Source organism: Bombus pascuorum, chromosome 13, assembly GCF_905332965.1.
Source record: "Bombus pascuorum chromosome 13, iyBomPasc1.1, whole genome shotgun sequence".
Taxonomy (NCBI): domain Eukaryota; kingdom Metazoa; phylum Arthropoda; class Insecta; order Hymenoptera; family Apidae; genus Bombus; species Bombus pascuorum.
Genome location: NC_083500.1, coordinates 499,303 through 520,998, shown reverse-complemented (window position 1 = coordinate 520,998; position 21,696 = coordinate 499,303). Strand labels below are relative to the sequence as shown.

Below are 21,696 nucleotides of genomic sequence, written 5' to 3'. Positions count from 1 at the left end.
TTGGCATCCATATTGCCGGTGCGTATTCGAGATGAGATAGAACCAGCGTAACGTACGATACTACAAGTGCAATTACGTGTAACAAGTGTAATTTAATGCGTTCTTGCGTTTTACAATATGAGATTATTTCGAGTAATTGATTTTTCAAACTCTGACATGTCAACTATATTTCGCAAGCTGTACATTACATGATATTAATTGTTTAATGATGCGAAAGTATAACAAACGTATCATTTTAAAGGTTTAAAATTTTCTACACAAGGAAATTAAAGGTTATTTTACTTTATATTCCATTTGTACAAATTCCATTGGCACCTCCGTTAACTTGGGCAAAGCGATAAGAACTTTTCCTTGGCTCAATGATCAACCAGAATCCATTTTTCGCAGTGGCGTTTATCACACCTTTCTGGAATTCTAACGGAGTTGTCGTTTTGGGTCCGATCTTGACATTGCACTTGGCAAGAAGGTGACACAGCAATACCTTCATCTCTGTGAGTGCAAACCGGTTTCCGATGCACATTCTGGGCCCAAGGCCAAATGGCATATACGTGTCCGAGTTCAAAATCTTCTTACCATTTTTATAGAACCTGTCTGGATCGAATTTCAGAGAATTTTCGTAGTATTGAGGATCGTGATGAATCGCTTTCACAGGAATCCAAACGTTCATTCCTTTTTTGACAGTGAAAGGTTTGTCACCAGGTAACGCAGGTGGCAGTTCGAAATCTTTAGCACATAGTCTGTCTATGAATATAGCTACCGGATGGAGTCGCAAGGATTCATTCATCACGGCATCTAGATATTTCATCTCACTAAGAGCATCGTAGGTTAATTGCCCGTTGTTGTTTTCCAATGCTTCGTCGATTTCTTGCTGTAATCTTTCTTGAACATCTGGATTCTCGGCTAACAGGTGCGTCACTATGCAAGTTTGCGAGGAGACAGTATCAAATCCACCAAAGAAGAAGCTGAAAGCGTGAGAGGCCATACTTTCCACGCTCATACCTTTTCCTAGCTCCTTCTTCTTGTTAGTCTCTAGCAATAGCTGTATGACGTCAGATCTATAAGCTCCACTCTTTTCTCTAGCTTCGATCGTCTCTGTCACGATATCAGAGAAAAATTTCTCGACGTAGCTTTCTACGTATTTAAATTGCAAGAGTTTCGCTAACCAAGGGGCGTTTTTGTGCATCAACATTGTTAGAGATTTTTTAAAAGTCACGAAGGTTGTACCAATTTTACCGTACACGTAAAACACGTTATTTGGATCTTTTATTGTGTCCACGGAGACACCGTACACGCAGGTAGCGATGACGTCGTTCGTATATTTACTCAGAAGGCTCTTCATCTCCATTTCACGCTCGTTCTCCGGCAGTTTCGTTAAATGGTTCACGAATTTGACCGCGCAATCGGACATCAGTTTGTACATGCCTTTTATCTTGCTAGAAGTAAACGTGGGAGACAACATATTTCTATGCTCCTTCCATTGATCACCTCTCTGAATAAATAACATTCCTCCTAATAAAGGATCCATTTCCTCGTACACTAACGGACGATGGTCCGGAAATTGTTCGGCGTTCTTGATGGTGACAGCTTTAATGAGTTCCGGATCTCGGAGCATTAGAACAGGCGTCAGAAATTCGTAGAAGCCAACATATTTCGCTTCAGGATGTAATTGATAAATTTTGAGAATAAAATCGTGCATGGTGCACTGTCGCCTAAGCAAGGGTCCCATATTTCCAAACAGTGGCGTTGGTGGAATATGCAAAATTCCATGTTTCTTGAATAAATTATGATTTCTCGTAGTAAAGTAGTAAATAACGACGAGTATTGCTGCCACTATGGACAATGCGATCGGTAGATACTCCATGGTAAAGTAGACGGTATACGTGCCAGAGTTTACCGATGTTAGGATGTGTGCTGTGTTCTCTTACCAAGAAGACTAAGAGTCGGCGTATGCGTAGAGTTCCTATGTAGGGGAATCTGTTTCTGCGTATCAGTATGCAGGGGCGTCTCTATGTCGTGAAACTCCCTTGTTTTTATCAGTTTTACCGATTTTATCAGTTGGATAATTTGTTTAATATATTCGGAATAGATTGCAATTAATGATTACATAATTTGGGAAAAGAATGATCGATGGAATTTAGGCCGTGAGATTTTAATTAAACATTCAAGCAGCGTAGCTTTCAAGGAAAAGAAATTCGGTCGGTTTATTTGAAATTTTTAATAACCAATCTTCTTTTATTGTATTCGTTGATAAGTACTTACGATCGTCTTCTGTCCATCTGACAATATATTTATTTCGTAGTTCTACAGCTAATTTGTTTTTCTTATTAAAATACTTTTCCCATTGAAGTTTTCAAACATTCAAGTATACAAATAAAAATAAATGTTTGCTGGCCGATTATGGGAGTGGGGTGTTTACAGAGCGGTTTTGGGCACTACGAAAATATTCAATACTTTGACCTTATAACGATGATGATACTTTGATCTTATGTTGTGAGATATAGTCGGTGATTGGTTACTCTAAATAACCACAATCATTCGCGTAGTTCGCTTATCGTTTTACAATGTCTTACCTTGAGGAAGATAATACGTATATAATTTTTCTTGATAAATAATTCCACTGATTGTGATGCAACATAAATTGCGTCGTGATTCGAAAAGAAACTGGTTTATTTACTTAACGAATTAATGAAGATGATTCATCCAATTGCAGCACTTTAACGTATTTGTTAATTGCTTCTTATACGTATAAAACATTACTTCGGAAGGAAATTGTATGAAAAAACACCCTACACGATGTAACAATCCGTTGTTTACTATTTTATTTGTTTACCGGTTCACGGAGATTGTCTCGTGTTTTTATTTGGATATGTTATATTAAACTTACCAGTGCAATTTTTGCTGTGTAACTGTTATGCTACGTGGGGTCTAGAATCGAAAATTTTCCTGTGTTTTGATTACTGTATTATGTTATGTGACTATTTCTACGAATGCTTTTTTTTCGTATAAAAGACAATTTAGAACAATATAGACAATTTACGACAATTTACGGCGTAATTTAAGGCGATAAAGTGTTAAGCAAATCTTGTTATATAACGAACATTCTAAAATATCGTCACGAAATGATAGTCGATGCAGTCTAGTACTAGTTTGGTTATTTCGATATCAAAGAAAAATTAATTTTCTTACGTTTTCAGATAACATTATCTAAATATATGTTTCGTAAATGTAATGTAAGAAGTTATGTAACGTAAAGATTACAGAAGACTATGTAAATGTTATCATGTTATTTTGCATTACATTGAAAGAAATTTTACTTCATGCTCGGAGCGCGTAAAGCAATATGTATTCGATTTTGTGTAAATCGATCATCTACCATATATTTCGTTTAAACCCGCTTGCCGAGTATTCTTACGTATATCGTTGTATTATTATTTTTAATATTCTTCGGATTTCTTTTTATTCTTGCTTCGATAACGATATATCCGAAATATTTTACTTTTAAATGTTAACCGATTCGATTCGATTCGATTCATTACCGAACCTTTTGTCGAAAATTATAATATTCGAATAATTCAATTTATAGAGAAATAACAATCGTTAACGATAGTTTCGAACATTGGATGAATAGGATCGCGACAATGCGTCTATATTTTAATGCTTTTGGATTTCTCTTTTTCCTTGAGTCGATCGTCGAAATTAGTCAGCAGTGAATTACGCTCGAAGTAGACGGCCGCGGGTTATTTGGATGTCTCTCTTGAGCGGCACGGAACGTCGCGTCGCCTCAGATCCAGGATATTGCGAACGATGGGATCAACGTACGGAAACAAAGCCGGCCACTTAGCGGCAAATTAGCGATGGCTCCGGACGCCACTGTCGCTCTTCATTACACCAGCACCCTTGCACACCCTTGGCATCCAGTGCCGACCGAGCATCTCCCCCTATACTTCCAGGGCTAACCCTCTTAACATCCTGCAGACAATGCAACCGCCTATCTTCCTCACTACATCTCGACCAATTAAATCTCCGCTATGACGAAAAATCCGTCTCCAATCACCGGTAATCGCTTAATTATTCCATGCCTAGGCTATTCATTCTCTTCCTCCTGCTTCTCCTCCTTTTTCTTCTTCTCTTCTTCTTCCTCTACATTTTTTTCTTTCTTAAATATATTCCGTATCTGGCGAAAAAACATTCCCAACATTATCTTAAACAAAACATATACCGTATAAGGTATGCGAATGAATAGGGTTTTACGTAACTTACGCCGCATACGAACTACGATATACTTTTTCAACTCGGTGAAGGATCTGAAATGTTCAAACGGATATTTCATACGTCAGAAATAATTAGTATTTGATAAATAGTTGAAAAAAAAACTTTGGAGTATCTTAAACAAGTTACTAGATGATCATAGAGAACGGAACGAAATCGTGGTTGCGATCGGCGTCGCGTATTTTGCATCGATATCGCTGCGATTTATTTCCAATTTCCGAGAGCTTGCACCGCCATGGCTTTCCTGCCCGCGGAAATTGAAGGAAACCGAAGAAGAAAAAGGGCGGAGGGCTTCGTGCTCGAAGCGTACCACTCCTACCCGAAAGTGGGATGATGGCTGGCCAGAAGGCTGGTAAAGAGTAGGGAGACTCGTGTATCAGACTCCATTGTTAAAGCTTGTTGAGAATATGCCAATAGTCTGGAATTCAATTTGACTTGCGAATCACGAACACCGTTTAATATACAGCAGACAAGGAGGTGGCGGAAACCGTATGGCTGCTTGTTTGGCAGATGACAAATCGAGCAAAATACAAACAGATGCATGAAGGAAGTTGCTTGCACGCGGAATGCTAATTCGATATTAATCTCAATGATAGCCTCATGAATACTCGACCAAGGTGAACTTGATAATTTTTATTGATTTGTCGCATTGTTTATCTGCTCTTTCAGAATATTTAGAATTTCGAACTTTTTCATTTAACAAAGCTGCTACTGTTATTCTCGGTAGTATTTCACATACGAGTTAAAACTTTCAAATTCTACTCGTTAGAATATCATCGATTATCACGAATATACTTAATGCGATATCATACTTTTATCTCTGTTGTACGATGTAATACCTTTATAAAGTTCGTCGTTAATAGAGGATATCTTTTAAAATGGCGAAGATTCTTCGGATAGGAAAGTAAAGTACAATCACCCTCACCGTAGGTGTTATAAAATTACGATTTTTATAATTTTATTCTTTAAATATATTTTTTAAAAAAATATAGAATTTCAACAACAACAAATTCAACTCAAGATTACACGTAACGAACTTGTGCAATAGTTACTGTTGGAATGGTTATTGTTGGAATAAGAATCTGATGTTCTTCTAAGAGAATTTATCTTCTATTTTTATTCACTGCTTGTCGTTATTTCGATTAGAATAGATTTTCATGTAGACTGCATCGAATTACTGGCATTAGCATCGTCTTTAAAGAAGTATTGCGCGTTTTCTAATGGACAGAGTAGCGATTATGCAATCGAACCAACTGATGAAACGCCTCTCAGATTTTATGCAAGAAATTAAAAGGTAAAAGGAATCTATTATTGAGTAATTTGTAAGTACGTGTCTGTGCATTGTATCGACAAATAACGAATATTAAAGCCGTGTAATTTATTCGGTACGATGCATCTTCCAGGCGAAGGAAAAATAACTATGTACATACTTATTGTTAGCTGAATCGAGTCGATCATCGAGAAAAAACTCTTGCGGAGATGAAAGGTATTCGCGATATTTCTGATATTTTTTTCTTATATAAATCGAAATTTACTATTAAGTTTGAATAAAATCTTCATAATCTAGGACGTCTGGGATAAATATATAAAGAAGTAAGTGTCTATATCAAGAAATTAATAATATCTCGTAAATAATATCATTAATTATTTTGATGATTAAAAAATTATGTAATCGACTAACGTTTTTCATTCCTCTCAAATAATATTATTAGGAGAAAAATGTTATTAAAAAAGCTAGTCGATATGTGAAGACGAAGGAGAAATTAGCGCACGCGAACGAAAGAGGTACGATGCGACGAAGTCGGGTTCGTTCAAATTTGTTTCTACTCTGATGCCGTCATTAGTTGAGCTGAAGCGAAACATCCCTCGGGGAAATATACCTTAATAATAACTTAAGAGCGATCCTCTTTCTTCCTCTCTTCTTTCTCCCTTCCTCCAGTTTCTCTTTTTAGCGTTTATCCCAACTAGCTTCTCACCTTTCGTTTCTTTCGTCTTCTAGTAAGTGCCTTCTCCATTTTCTTCCTTTTTTTTTATTAAATTCTTTCTCAACTTTCGACGGTTGTAACGTATTATTTACATTTCCGATAATTTTTACAGTATACGGTAATTTATGATGTAACACGATATATTAATTTTGTGGAAAATATGTGAGACGTAGTGAACGATAGGTCTTTCCCTTTTCGATCAAAATTCACCGTGCAGTCTTTTTTCCTCGGAATGATACTAAGATGATCAGCCTTGTCACAAAAAGTGGCGCAGTTAAGCAATTGTGTAGCTAAGCATTCGAGAGCAAGTTAGAAATACAATATATATAATAATATTTTATGGAAATATTAATTAAGTGCAACGTATGAATTGGTTATCCGTAATTTTCTTTTCTTTTTTATTTCAACGTGAGTTCTGACCGATTTAAAATTATCGTTAAACATAATTATACAGCAAAAGATATAGATACTAGATCGAATGAAAATAATTCTAGTGATTTAGTGGATAAATATCATTTTTGAACGACTGGATATAATAGCTAAAACTTGTAGCAATTTTTCGTTTATTTAATGCTCCTTAAAAAAGGGGAGAAATATCTAAAACGTCTCGTTTGTGGAAGACTGACGTTCAATTTTCACGAATAGTCGCCAGGAGACACGAGCATCTACTCTTTCCTTTCTCGTTTTTTAGTTGGAAATTAAAAGCAGCTGGATGCTTCCTCGTTCCGAGCCCGGAATTCCCGAGAGCAAAGTTTCTCAACAAAGGCTGGATTTCTTTCCTCGTTGTTCGCTTCTTAAACGCTGACATAATGTACGAGCTAAGTCCCTTGAATCACCCAAGAGATCGGGACATCCCGGTTTCATTGGCGGAACGTTCCTAAAATGAGAACGTAAATCCATACCATGTTGAAAGGTGATAATAAGTCTTGTTTTTCAATACGCTTCGGTTAGGTAAGTATTGTTACACTTCGTTTAAGAATTTTAAGAACTAAGATTTACAACCAATGAATTTATTTCTTGAGACAAAGATATTATTCTCTAGGTATCTCTTCAAAATCATCACTTTCTTGCTTACCGACCACTACGTTTATTAGCACTAATCCGCGAATTAACGACTCTGACTATCCAGCCGGTTTGATCGACAGTAGTCAAAATTTGTTGTTTCATCCTGAAAGGCTAATTTCACGTTTGCGCCGGGCTAGTAGTCACGAAAGGCCGGCCAGACGAAACTTGAAAGTTTCACGCACACCTAAATGGGAAAGAGGAAGAACTTTGACTGAATTGAAGGCGACAAATTTGAGAAAGAGACACAGAGAGAGAAAGTAAACCTTTAATGATCCTGGACACACGAGTCGTAGAAAGAAAAGCTTCGCTTCCTATCGAAGACAGAAGAGGAAAGAAGAAAGAGGAAGAAAGAAAGGGGAAAGAGGAAAGAGGAAAAAGGAAAGAGGAAAAAGGAAAGAGAAATGAGGAAAGAGGAAAGAGGAAGGAGAAAGAGGAGAAGGTGGCTGGCTCGGTCTGCAGGCATCTGCATAACAAAACGCGCAATTAATAAAGTTCCCGGTGTGGAGGGCGACCACAAAAGAGCATTTCGTCCTTTCACCGTGCTCCTGCAACCTTCCATCGCCTTCCTCTCTGTCCCGCCGTCATTTTCCCCTTTTCGTCTTCACCCCTTTGCCGAAACGTGAATCGCATGGGTGGGGGCAGAATGTAGGTTGGCGGAGTCAGAGGGGATCGTGGAAACAGGCAGACACCTAGCTTCGGGTTAAATAAGTCAGGCTTTGTAAGAAATCCTCCGTGAAACGTGGCTATCTTTGCTACGCGAAACTGTTGGCTACGTATTTTTAATATTTTACCGGATACTGGTTTTTCTGCGTTGTTTCCACTCGCTAGATTCGTGGAAGTGGACCTATTTTCGTAGCTTTTTGGCAACTTTCAACGAGACCGGGCCGCATCGACGATGATTCTTTCGTGAGAAATGGAAGATTAAATGTAGGATATTAAGAGCTTTGAAACTAATAACAGATCTTTTTGAGTTTTATCAAGAGATTGTTACCAATTCACAAATCTGATTTTCGCAGATTCTACCCAAAGTATGATGCTACCGATCGAGTTAGAGGAGCAAATAGAGCAATAGCGGGATAGGCAACAGTCGTGCAAGAGGACATTCTCACTCTGCCTCGGCTCTAACCGGGGCTTTCTTTTCATTAAAAGCCCAAGCAAACTTTCGAATGAAAATTCGCTTGGAGGGTGTCTGAATTGAATTGCTTGTGCTACCGACCGCTCCCGTCCTCCCTTTCTACATTCTTTCTCTCTCTTTCCCTTTCTGCGAGCCGTCGCGTCGCGTCGATGCAATCCGAAAGTTTTCCCGCGCAAAATGCGAGTCGCATTATTTATCAAACGGGCAAGGAAGCAGCCGGCATCGGGCCGAGATTTTAACGTTGGCTGCTATCCTGCAGTTGCCTCCTACGGTAAACAGCTTTCAGTCCTCGGTCGGCCAAAAGTCTGGCTGGTTAATATTTCAGACGACTTCGAGCTAACTTCATGCATACTTATGTCACGACGCGTGACTTCACCCGCAACAGGATACCACGCTTTCTGATCCGTTCCCGCGCTAGATTTTCCAATCACCGAATTTTACACCGATTTCTCCCATTAGATACGATTTCTCGATACAAAATCGTTCGCAAATAATTTTCTCGCGAGATTATTTTTACCAGTTACGGCAAACTGATTTTATTAACGTGGAACAGAGTCCCCTACGCTATTTTTCGATAGTTTCGTTTTTGCACTCCCGCACAATGTAATTCTTGTCCGCCGAACGTCACGATCCACAATTTCTCGCTTGCTTTTTTTTCTAAAATTCCCTTTCTGGCATCGATATATTCAATACACCTTCGCGGTGTAAATTCCGCAAGGGAAAGCGCTATTCAAAAGCGAACAACGACAATAACAACATAGGAGAATAGCACAAAGGTGACAAAGTTTGAAAATTGTATACGCGCTTTTTCGGCGTTGAAGTTTAAAAATTGTGGTACACGCGCTATCAGTAGGGAAAAAATTGAATAGTTAGGTAAAATTAGTTCGTAGAATTAAACAGTACCTTCATCAAAGCGATTAATTGCTTCGTGCATCGGTCCAGCTGCGTTCTCCATTAATTAAACGCATTCTTCGGTCGATGCGATTTTTGTGCCTCAACGTAAAATACTCGGGTGAAAAAATGCACGCATCGTATAATAAAAGAGATATAATGGCCGCCTTTGGAAGCAATTATTACGGACTTGCAGAATTTTTTGCAGAAAAGGGAACATCAATAAATACGCGCGGATGTCGTCTGACGTCTTTTACAGAAGTTAATAAAGAAAATGTCTTTGCGAAGTTATCGAAGGGTATAAAATGGAAGAAACGTTTGTTCGTGGTGATTTCTTCCGGTAATAAACACGACCGTTTTTGCTTCCTTCTTCTTACTCTTTTACAGAAATGATTAATTCTTGAATATTCAGATATCGTAGACCGTATGCAATAAGTATTTTGTGATTATACAAAGTTCTACTATCTTATCCCGTTGTTAATTGCTTCCTACTGAAACAAAGGCCACGTAAATATAACTCAGAATTGTTTTACGCGAGATAATAGAAATAAGACAATCTAAATGTAGGCAATAAGTTGAAAGATTTCTGCTGCTTTTTAAGGAACAATTGTTTTTTATAGGTATCGCGTCCGTTATTTCCTTATCATCGTGTTTTATTCACAGTTTCAGAGGATGCGTAATTCTATGAAATTTTATCGGCATCCCTTTCTACGACGATTCTATAAAAAAAAAAAAACGCATCATCATCGTGCAAATGTAAATTATCTGTATTGGGTAGGCGTAACCTTTCGAACTTGATCGTAAAATTCTACACGTATTTTTGAATCAATCGAAAGAATTTATCTAATGAAGTAGAAAAATATATGAAATATTCTTCATTTTTCTCTTTCTTTTTCTTTTAAATGGGTCGTCGTATCGGTTTCGTACAAAAGTCAGTTTTCCAAGAAATCGGTCTCCGATAGGTAGTTTACTTGTAAAAAGGTAAGAAATGTTTTTTTAATACGTGGGCAAATACGATATATTCCTACATTTCTAGGTAGATATACATTTTGGTAGTCGATCTCGGTGGTTATAAAAGAACATTCGCACGCGGTTGCAAACATGCACGATCACGCGCATACAGGGCAACGTTTCAACCGGAAAACTGACAGGGTGCCGTGATCGATCGGCTCATCAAACATCATGCCATATTGTTGACTGAATCCCTTTTGCGGGGCTGCGAAGCTGGACGAGCTGGAGCGAGAAGAAGAAGAACCAAGAGGAAGGAAAAGAGCCAGCTAGAGTGTCTATTTTTATTACGTGGTTTAACCTGACGGCGATTGCGCGAACCGGAGACTGATGGCGTTTTTATACACACCTGCGAAGAGATAAGGGAAACTACGAAAAGATCGTGTATCCGTCGGAAATTAATATGGATCCCTGTTCTCTTTCCCTTCTTCCCTTTCTTTCGAGAACTTTTTGAAAAACAGGTAAGCGCGTTGCTCGCGCAAATATCCAGTCGTTTGGAAAATTCGTAGACTTTTTGACAATCGATTTGTTCCATCCTATTCCACATGTTATATATTTTATAAGAATCAAAGAGAATCGTCGTAACAATTGTTTAATTAATTGTAAATATATTTCGTATTTTCCTTTTTGTATTTATGCTTTATTTTTCCGAATATTTGCACAAATTTACCTAATTTATTCGGTTGCGTAGCGAAAGAGTGATCAATTGCAAGTTCGAAAAATAGGAGATTGATGAAGGGCCCGTTTGATTTTGCGGTTTATCCATCATCTAACATCGATGCACTAAGCGTTCAAAATAGAAAGGGTGGAGATTTAAGGAAACTCTTGATATCTTTTCTGTTAAGCGGGATCGATACTTTCAATGGCAGAAAAAAAAACAATCTTTTTCCGTAAATGTAAATTACGTATAAATGCGATCAAAATCTTCCGTAATGTAAATCAAATATTATGAACGATAATCTGTGAATTAACTTTTTATCTTGATAAACTGCTTGTTTACAGAAGATTAAAACTACCGTAAACATTACGCTTCTCCTTGCTATCTTTTCCCAGATAAGAAAATTCAGATAATGAAGAACGTAATATTTTCATAAATTCTTGGAGTTAATCAGAGTGATTTTAGAGAATTGTTTCCGCTCCCCGTCGGTGTACGTACGATTTTTGTTGGCATGTTTCCGCGATGCAGCCAGGAATAAAATAATAAATTATTGAAGCTGTGTTATGTCGCGTCCTTGGTCGTTGGAGGTAAACAGTCTCCAGTCGCGGAAATTGAACAATTTTTCTGCATTTTGTTTACCAGTTGCTTTTCTCTTTCCATTCTTTCTTTCTGCTAGCCTAGCTTCGAGTCATCTGCATTGTTAACAAGCACGTTATATGCGCCCTGTTCGCGTACCAAGTAAATATGCCCTGATTAGAAAATGCAAGTCATTCTCTCTTTCGTAGTTTGAAAATCGTAACTTCTATGTATATGTATATATAGAAGATAATGGTATTTCTCTGATTTATCGTAATAGGCGCATGGGAGTGTAAATATTTCTGCAAATAACGGAGCATAAATGAATCCGGTAAACATGTCTCTGGGAGATACGATACAACGTGCGCATCTCGTATGTTGACAATCGGAGGATTTTTTAAGCGGCGATAGTGAAAAAAACTGTAGAAACACGAGAGCGTTGCGCGTTTACATCCTGTTGAAAAACTTTGTATTTCGATAAAGTGTTCGATATAATGCATATTTCTCTGGCGATATGCGGTTCATCCACGTCAACGAAGCTCCTATCTGGTCACATCAAATATTACGGCTCGTGTAAACACTGTAGGGTGGTAATTAAAGCCAGGCCCTTCTCGAATTATAAACATCGAACCAGAGTAAATTCGCCGTAGGTGAAAACCCAGCTAGCGCATTTCCCAAATTCGCTTACACGAGTGTGCACTGTGTGTCATCCTTTGGCTATTACAAAATTCCCATCAAAATTGGCTACAGTGTCGCAAAGATATTATCCCATCGATTCAAACATCTTTAAAAATTTTGATCTTATCGCATACATTATATGTATATCTATATATATATATACATACAGAAAAAAATTTATTCTGGTAAAAGCGGTTATACGCACGAATTCGGAGAAAATTTCAACGATGAAAGTAAATATGTGTTTTCATCGTATTTATTATCTATCTCGCGTTTCGACTGTAAATACGTACACGACTCAAGTGAACTCGGTCGTGACACGTGATGAATTTGCAAAATGTTGCAAATCTTATCAAAAATTTATCCAATTAATTCACGCAGTTTTAAATAGTTTTTAATTTATTTCGTATTATTACGGAATCTGTTTCAGCAATCTATCCAAGAATTCCCAAAATTATTGGACTGAACTAATTTCGATACGTATTTATATTTGAAAATTCTAAACAATTGTGACGCAAACATTTGTTGTAAAAGAAACTTAGAAAGTAAGTATTTAGGATTAGGTTGTACAAACTGATTTCGAACTTCAAACCAAGCACCCATAGAATTCGAGAATCTATGTACTTATAAACACCGAAAGAATCGAATCACATAGTAATTAAAAAGTATGTACATAATACACACGCAACATCGTAGATTTGATTCGAGACGAAATAGCCATGTACAATTTTGAAGTGGTTTCTTTAAGTATAGGAAATGAAACATTGTCTCTTAGCAAGTAAAATTTTTCTATTAAGACCGATTTGGATTCCCGTTGAACTTCTCAAAGATGATTCTCATAATGCCAGAAGAAAAAGCAGAAGAAGAAGAAGAAGAAGAAGAAGAAGAAGAAGAAGAAGAAGAAGGAGAAACGAGAAGGCACATCGTCAAGCTCATTGCCAAGATCCATTTATTCATTGCCTTCAATTCCATCCATCATCTTTCTAACCCGATGTTTGAACAATTGGCTTGGTCAATCTGTCGTCTTCGAGTAGTAGCCATTAAATAGGATTACTATTCGTACTACATATACATACTATACACTATCGATTACACTATACACCCCTCTAGAGATATCTCTCAGTATGGGTTGCGTAACGTCACACTACTTATTTGCAAGACTTTCTTGTGCGTCACGCTCGTTGCCACGAAAAGGAAGTTCAAGGCTTAATTTGACAAGATGTGACAAACGACGCCAGTCCAGAAAGGGTAAGAATGCTTGGTACAGTCGGCTAGAAGATTGGTATTGCATATTTATAGGAGACTCAGCATTGCCTGCTAAAAAATGTCCCGCCATTTCGCACCGACTTCAACTTATTCGTCGTTTCTCTTTGTCGACCACTTTGCCGCGCACCCTTGAAAAATGATCGTACTGTCAAAAACGCCGTCTACCGCGCCCGTCACCTGCGTCTCGACTCATAATTCTCCTTTATAAGGAAAATTATCATCGCTTGTGCTCCACTCCAATTCCACTCTCATTTTCTATACCGAATAACCAAATTGAACTCGCGGTGCTTTTGTAATACCAATTTCACCATCCGATTGATATTTAACGACCTGCGATTATTCCGCTAGCCCGTCCCTTCGCACTTCCCTCTGGAGAAAGCCATAAATTACGTATTATCGATTCGCGATAACTTAAAATAGTAACATGTACTAATACGTGCTATAAACACATAAGAATAATTAATACACTTGGATACTTCATTTTCTCTTTTTCCTTCGAAAGATTTTTTCAAGTTATCTTCCCACTGTTATCGGTACTCGTTCTTTATCAGAAATTACGAATAATCTATAGATGCTGTACCGGTAATTGTATTAATAATGTTAATTAATACTATTAATCGTACCATGAATTATAGCGAAATATCTGCAAAATTGAATAATAACGTTACACTGCATTTGCAGCAAAGCGTGATATATGCTACAATATTAAATTAGTCAATAATAATATTCTTTGCAAATTCTCCATCAAATTCATCTTAAAATATTCTAATTTTCAAGTCTAATTTAGAAATCGTTTATTCAGAGGATTTATATGCAATTTCGTGAAATAGAAGTCAATTATTATACCGTTAACGAAGTCTCGTAGATCGGAGGTGTGTTAAAGTTCACCACAAATTTACGAACTCTACTTACAAATGAGATACCTTTTTGCCACGAAGGCAACAGGTTGCATACCGAGAGCAGAGATCACGAACTTGCTAAAGGTCGAGCTCTGTGACATAAGTTCACAAATTGTCTTCATTTGCTTACAAAACGTCGGAGGTAAGTTCGAAAAAATCGCCTGAATTTGTACGCTGGAATCCTGGAAAGCATAATGATCGATGCTAAAAAAATTTTTCTTGCGAATTTTATTAAGAATTGTCCAACGTTCGTTAATCTAGATATATCTGCATATCTGATATGTAGTAATATGTATATTAATAATACGAGAGTGAAAAAATGGGAATGGATTTGGTCAGGAGTTAGCGGTGGAAGTTGACATTTTAAGATGAAGAAGAAAGTATAAAAATATTCAAAATGTTTCAGACATAAAGTTTTGGTAAAAAAATTTTAATAGATCGCTGATAAGAATTAACGAAGGATTAACTGATTGTTGAAACCAAAAGACGAGTGGCCATTGGAGCCACATTTGGCCAATAAGTAAAACTGTTTGAATAAACAACGATCTTATAGAGGACGTTGGTCGGGTTCATAATGATATAGCAAATTTTTTACGAAACAAATATAATATCGAAGAAACGCTGACTCATGCAAGATAAGACCGCTTTCTCGCTCTGACGTTAAACGAAGTAAAAAGATGCACGCGTGACATGGAAGAGATTATAAAACAAAATTTTTAAACGCAACACATATATACACATAAATCTTTGTCATAGAGTAACATAAAGTTGAAGATTCATGGATTTGAGCAAAACATGTTATGTTACATATTTGTACATAAAGAATTCCATTTGCTTTTCGAAGAGTCGCCCTGTATATACGAACAATCATAGCCGATAAGTTTTGCAGTTTGCTTATTTTATTTATTTACAAATTCAAGCTAAGATGTAATATACCAGTTATACACGAGTAAGATAAACAAAACATTTAAAACGGTATTCCCCTTTCCCTCTTTGAAGCTATATAAAACAGCCTATTTCTCTGGGGTTAAAAATAAGAAATTTATCGGTCAGGTATCTTTTGAACGTGTCAATTAATTTGTTTAACAGTACGGCGGTATCGCGCGATTCGACCAATCTGCGATTCGCCTTAGCATTTTCATCGGAGGAGTACAGGGCGAAGCAGCTTATTAACAAAGTTAAATTAAGCAAAGTTTCCGACTCTGATTACCTATGGCCCGCGTCACACGGGCCGGTTTTAGTTTGCTCGACAAGCTTGTTTCTCGCTGGTCCGATAAGCCGGCCAGCTTCACCGTATTATTTCCAAAAGTTTTATGAAATCGGTTTTTACTTATGCCGCCTATCGACGAATAAATATTTAAACGATCCACAGAACAGAATGATATCTCTGCCCTAGCAGTGGCATAATTCTGACGATATCGTACAGGCATAATTGCCAATCGAGCATGTTCCAATGAAAAATGGCTCCGATCACGTTGAACGCCGCGGGCACGCGACAGTTCATTCATTGACTACCGTATGTATTTAATCAAGCCGAATCGAATCGGTTCATACGAATTAAGCGATAAATAATATGGTAGAATGTTGCATAGTCGTTCAATTCGTTGGAACGTATAGGTTTATTCCGTCAACCGGTGGAAAACGGACGGTCTTGCACGATTAATGAATTTTAATGAGACCCGACGTTTGCCAATTCGCTTATTTTCATACAAGTAATTTATGCGAGTATCAATTCTATCGCCAAGTTGCTTCATGCATCTATTTTCTTTGTGATCCGCATGATTCCCAATAATTTGTGTATTATTACAACTACTATACAACTATACGCCAAACTACAAATTATAGAACGCAGATAGATCTTTTGTATTTCTTTTGTTTTAGTCAATCTGATCGCATGCGAATGGTTTTTCGTTTTACGTCAATGTGTTTGTTAATTTAATCTGCTTTTATCATTGATTTGAAAATTAGGCTTATAAAATTAACATTTCAAGCTGAAGATATGGAATTTTGAGGAATCAAACTCAACGATCGATTGATCATTCGATCGTCTTGAGAACGAATAAATTTCGAAAAGAATTATTGACGGAAATTACTTTATACGTAGTTTATCAAGGGTCGGATACCGTAAAAAATATTAATTAATATAACTGAAACGTGGCTGAATTTTCTGTGCTTTCATAGCTCGAGGATACTGATTAGTGATTAAACATCAATATCCAATAAAATAGGAGATCGGATTATTTTCAATCGACAATTACGTGAACAGTCGAACGAATTTGTGTTAGAACGTTCTAACATGCCGTTTTCCGTCAAAAATATCGGTAGCCCCGTAAAGGTATCAGGCAACGTGAACTATGAGCTCTATGCGTAAGTACTTCGTCGTAATATCGTAAATTGATGACTACTGCATTTGCGTTCATCGGGATGCCGCGTATAAACCAAATCCCCCGGGGAGTTGATGGCAAGCCAAAGGGAATTTCATTACCGGTCAACGAATTATAATGCGGTTCGTATGCATACGCAAATGTTAAACTTCCTCCTTTTTCCTTTCTGTTGTACTTGTAACCGAATTCGTAGCGTGCATATCACAACGATAAAATCGCTAATTTACAAATTTGTCAACTTTTGCACAGAAAATATTTATATTAGTTTTAATAATTCTCACATGAATGAATCATATGGTTTCGCTTAATTTTTTTTGTCTCAAGTATCAGATATTTTAAAAAGCCAAATATTGTATTTTCTACGAGCCTGAGGATCGAAAAATTCTGCCATTGCATTGGTAGACGTTTGGATATCCATTTTCGTATTGTATATGTATATATATCTAATTCGAGCTGTGTATTTTTACTACTCTGCCTATGTTATCGTTAGTTTCATCAGAGCCTGTCGATACAGAATCTTGTATGCGGAATACTTAATTTTAAAAAAATTCGTTTAAAGACATATTTACGTCGAAAATAAATTACACGGTCTATTTACAGAACCATGTTGTGAATTATGCAGTTATATTAACATGCGCAATAAATAACGTTAACATATGTAATAGATGGCACCATACATACATACATACATTTAAATATATATATATGACAATTTGACATGATGTTTACTTATATAAGTATAACAAATTGTCTTTCCTTAAAATATAGTCATTTAATCGTTTTAGCAAATGCTATCTTGAAAAAGGTATTTCTATTTAACGTTCTGTTTCAAAAAATACATTTACGTGCCGCAACTAAAACTCGCCACTTCGATGGATTTCCTCGAACTGGGGTTAATTTGCCGAGAAATCAAATCTTCCTGTACATACTCGATTAATTTTCGTAACTACAAATCAGTCTTGTTTCGTCATTCGATGTTGCTATCACGAAAGATCCATCGAGATTCGCAAAAACAAATAGTTCGACAAGCTTATCAACGCGTATAGGTGAGATTATCATTTACGATACTTTCGATTTATATGTGAGAACGAAAAGTGGAGGAAGAATAAGAAGCGTTCGCGGTGCTAATTTGCGTAAATCGCAAGAGGCGTACGTTGCGGTAACTATGCTGTAGCGCCGACACAAAGGACAGAGGCGAAAGGCGGAGCGACCATGAAGAGACCGCGGTCGACCGAGGAAGCCGAGATCTTTATGGTAGCAATAAAGCCAACGTTGCTGGCTTCCAATTACAAATGACTACTGGTAGCTGAAAACTATTGCCTCTGGCGTACGTGTACCTCCTACCTATTCAAGGCCCGTAACCCTACGCACACCCTTACATTCTCGTTCTCACCGTTCCCCGTATAGACGCTGACCCCACGAGCCAGTTCTCGCGGCTGGTTAGCTACGTGAAATAGGACCTATCGTAAATCCTCGTAACGCCTAACTAACTCCCCCACCATGTAGCGCCTCGACTTTCTTTATGCCACCACCATCGTGTCCGATGTAAGGATTACCTCGGTTAATAATTGTTATTAAGCAACTGCCACGCTACTACGTGCTCGCTTGTTCGGATTTCTCTGTTCTCTGTCGTGTCGAGGGTGGACAAAGAAAATATGTTTCTACGGTGGCGTGAGGAATGCACTTTGGAAGACCATAAGCAAAAGAGGATGGTTGATAGGTTTTGTTCGATTTCGTAGTTTATATCCTTTGATCTAAGAATACTCGCTAAAATAATCGCAGTAATCTTTTAACAAAATCATTCTACAGCTGCTATATTGAAAATTGACTGCCTGAAAAGAGTGCGAATGTATAAGTGATTAGCGTACGGCAATTTAATAACTATTAATATGTCGGAATGAGTTTCGCGAAACTTCTAAAATGTTTATAAATAGGGTCTGAAAAGTTTCCATCAGTCTTCCTTAATATTCAAAGTTGATACGCGAACTTCAGATCTCGTGGCGAGTTTCAAAGCTAATTTACCGTAACAAAGCTACGCCGTTGTTTTATAACCGACATTTATCATCGTATATCTTACGATAAATAATTAAGAACATCGCAACGAATCTGATCGATCACTGTACCGAACCTACCCTCTTGCTATGTTTCCTACTATGCGTTATATTTCCGAATTATTTGTAGAATCTCATTTGTACGTATATACATAGCATCGTAACAATTTTGTTTATCCATCGCATATTCGTGTTTAATTGTCCCGTTGTAAATCGTTAATTTTTACTAAATTGTATTACAATTATTTTTTTTATCGAATCAATATAATTAATATTATATTTATCGATTCATCTATAACCTATAGGATTTTACTATCCAAGATTACATCGTTTAGCAATTGTTCCATTCTCTGTATAATATTTCCATGTTCATTGATTAAAATTTTAGATAGAAGGTGCGTGAACTTGGAGAATACCTTTTTTATATTTTATAATTCGCAGTGTGTAAACAATTTTGTAACGAATGAGAAATTAAAAAATTAAAATCACCGTGTAAAACGATAAAAGTCAGGAGCGGATACGTAATCCTAAATGTATCAAAGAATATTTCACGGGGTTGAATATTTATCGTAGCGTAAAAATGTGCTCGACTTGGTGAAAATATTACACAAAATGTCGCTGCAGTCTCTTCCATCGGTCCTCACATTTTAGAAACTAGTATAATCTGTCGGTGAAATCCTCGTGCGCAAATCTCTTTGCCTTTATAATCGTGTTCCATCGTATGAGAGTTAAGCCAGCGCGAAAAATTCGTACAGGCCGATCGAAAAACTGCATCTAAACGCATCTACGTTATGGAAATTTGACGCCGACCTCGTTTGTTCGATAATTTCTTACAAAAAACTGCTTGAATCAACATCAAAACTATGGAAAATATTAAATGTTGATGATAATTTTTCCTATTGTATCATATAAAAACAATTCATATCTAATCTCATTGTTGGCAATAATCCAGATTGTTTATTTATATCGATATTGTATATTTTTTAAATACATGTATGTGTGGCGCATGACGCATTTATCGTGTTTACACACTACATACTACGTAACGTACTTGGTAATTAAAGAAACAATCTAATTCTGATAGGTGAACTTTTTCCCATTTGTATAAGCATCGCAATCTTTACGGTTTCTACCCTTCCCCAAATGCCAAATTCTCGTAGCACGATAAAATAACTCAAGAATCATTTAGTTCGAAACAAACACGATTGCTTTTTCAACACAGAAGAATTATCAACTCAAACGCAATTAATAAGAATCGACGCAGCGTATGAGCGAGTGAACGTATGCACGTTTAATAAATACGAAATGGAATTTGCTGCAGGTTGTAAGTAGACTTTGAATAGCAGCGTGTATGTTCTGTAAAAGGCGTACAGGTAACAGAGCTGGTCTTAGTCACGGAGAGATAGGCGTTGGTCTGGTGAAAAGCGAGGCGCCGCATATTAATCATGGTATTAACACTCGAACGTTGGCAAAAGCTTAAACTAGCGTGGTTGACACCGTTGAAAGATGTCACACATCGTCCTCCTTGGCAACTCTGCGTGCTTAGTCCCTTTCTATATATATACGTATACGTGTATTATCCTGTTGAACGATAAGCGAATAGAGATACAGGGCATCGTGAAGGGAAGAGAAAAAGAGGGGCTGGCTGAGCTGAGAATGCTAGGAGTGGGACTGCAAACTGAAACTGGGTGCGAAAATTAATTGCCAGGAACGCTTCGTTCCATCCACTTTTGCCAAACTACCCTTCACCCTTAATTACTAACCACCCTTCGGCCTGCTCGGTCAGAATCCCTGTCGCTTTTCCAGCCGACCGCTAACTGGTGGGAAAAATCAAAATCAACGCCGTTGAGCGAAAGATATATAAAACGGTAGAATGATCAGATATCACGGTCTGCTTAATTTTCCAGCGTATCGGCTAAAAAACAGGGCCGGCAGCGACGTCTCCGACCAGAGTCGGACAATGTTTCGGCCAATTTTGCTGGACGATCGTTGCTAAATGTCCGTGGTTAAATTTTAGCGGAAATTTCCACGACCCCCTTTCATATCACAAGCTTTTTTACAAATTTAAAATTCGCGAGAAGTAGGTAGCTCATGGGTTTCCTTAAGAGTAATATTTTGCATTTTAAGAAACACGCTCCCTCCTATAGCGCTCTACGATACTACTTTAATTCTTTCAACGTAATGAAGTTATACATTTATTTTAATATTGTATTTGTTCTTACGAAAAAAGATTTCAACGTCTCTATACTTCAAATTTGCACGAATATTAGCTTTAGCTTTCCTTTTAAAATATCAAGATTATCATCCAAGAAAAATAACACCGTGTTATTAAAAATTATCCCGACTACTTAAAACTTTTGTAAAGTTGAAAAAGAAGTTAATTCGTTATAGGTAATCGATAGTTTGTTATACCTTGCTCGGTATCCCGATGGAAACGTGATGCGAGCGAAGCGCAGTAACAGGATACGGTAATGCTGCTATTATTCTTATAGTTGAAGAAAATAAAAGGAAAGTATGAAGGATAAATAAACGAAATAGCGATATACAATTTTCGAATATTTCCATCTCGTACGAACCACAATGGCGAGATTGCAAAGAAGCAATCATCGATTCGATATGCAATGCATAAGGAAAAAGGGTATGCGCCTGTGCAATTGCTGTACTGTATACAATGGCCGAAGAAGAAATTGTGCGGACGCAGAATGTAGATATAATACAATCTCTGTTACTTGCTGTCTGTAATATGCTAACACGATATAGGAAATGGAACGAAATCGGGACAAAAATTATCTCGATAGTGAATTGTACGCAAAATTATTAACAATGACAAT

General features: G+C 37.2%; 2 protein-coding genes across 2 annotated transcripts in view; both read right to left on the bottom strand.

Moving 5' to 3' along the window:
* LOC132913104 (aurora kinase C-like) overlaps window positions 1-21,696 on the bottom strand; it is a 316,494-nt gene that overhangs the window by 156,352 nt on the left and 138,446 nt on the right. The gene's annotated exons all lie outside the window — the stretch shown is intronic.
* On the bottom strand, window positions 137-1,959 carry LOC132913098 (cytochrome P450 9e2-like). The gene has a single exon (XM_060971071.1). The coding sequence runs from the start codon at window positions 1,859-1,861 to the stop codon at window positions 284-286; it is 1,578 nt and encodes a 525-aa protein (XP_060827054.1). The 5' UTR covers window positions 1,862-1,959; the 3' UTR covers window positions 137-283.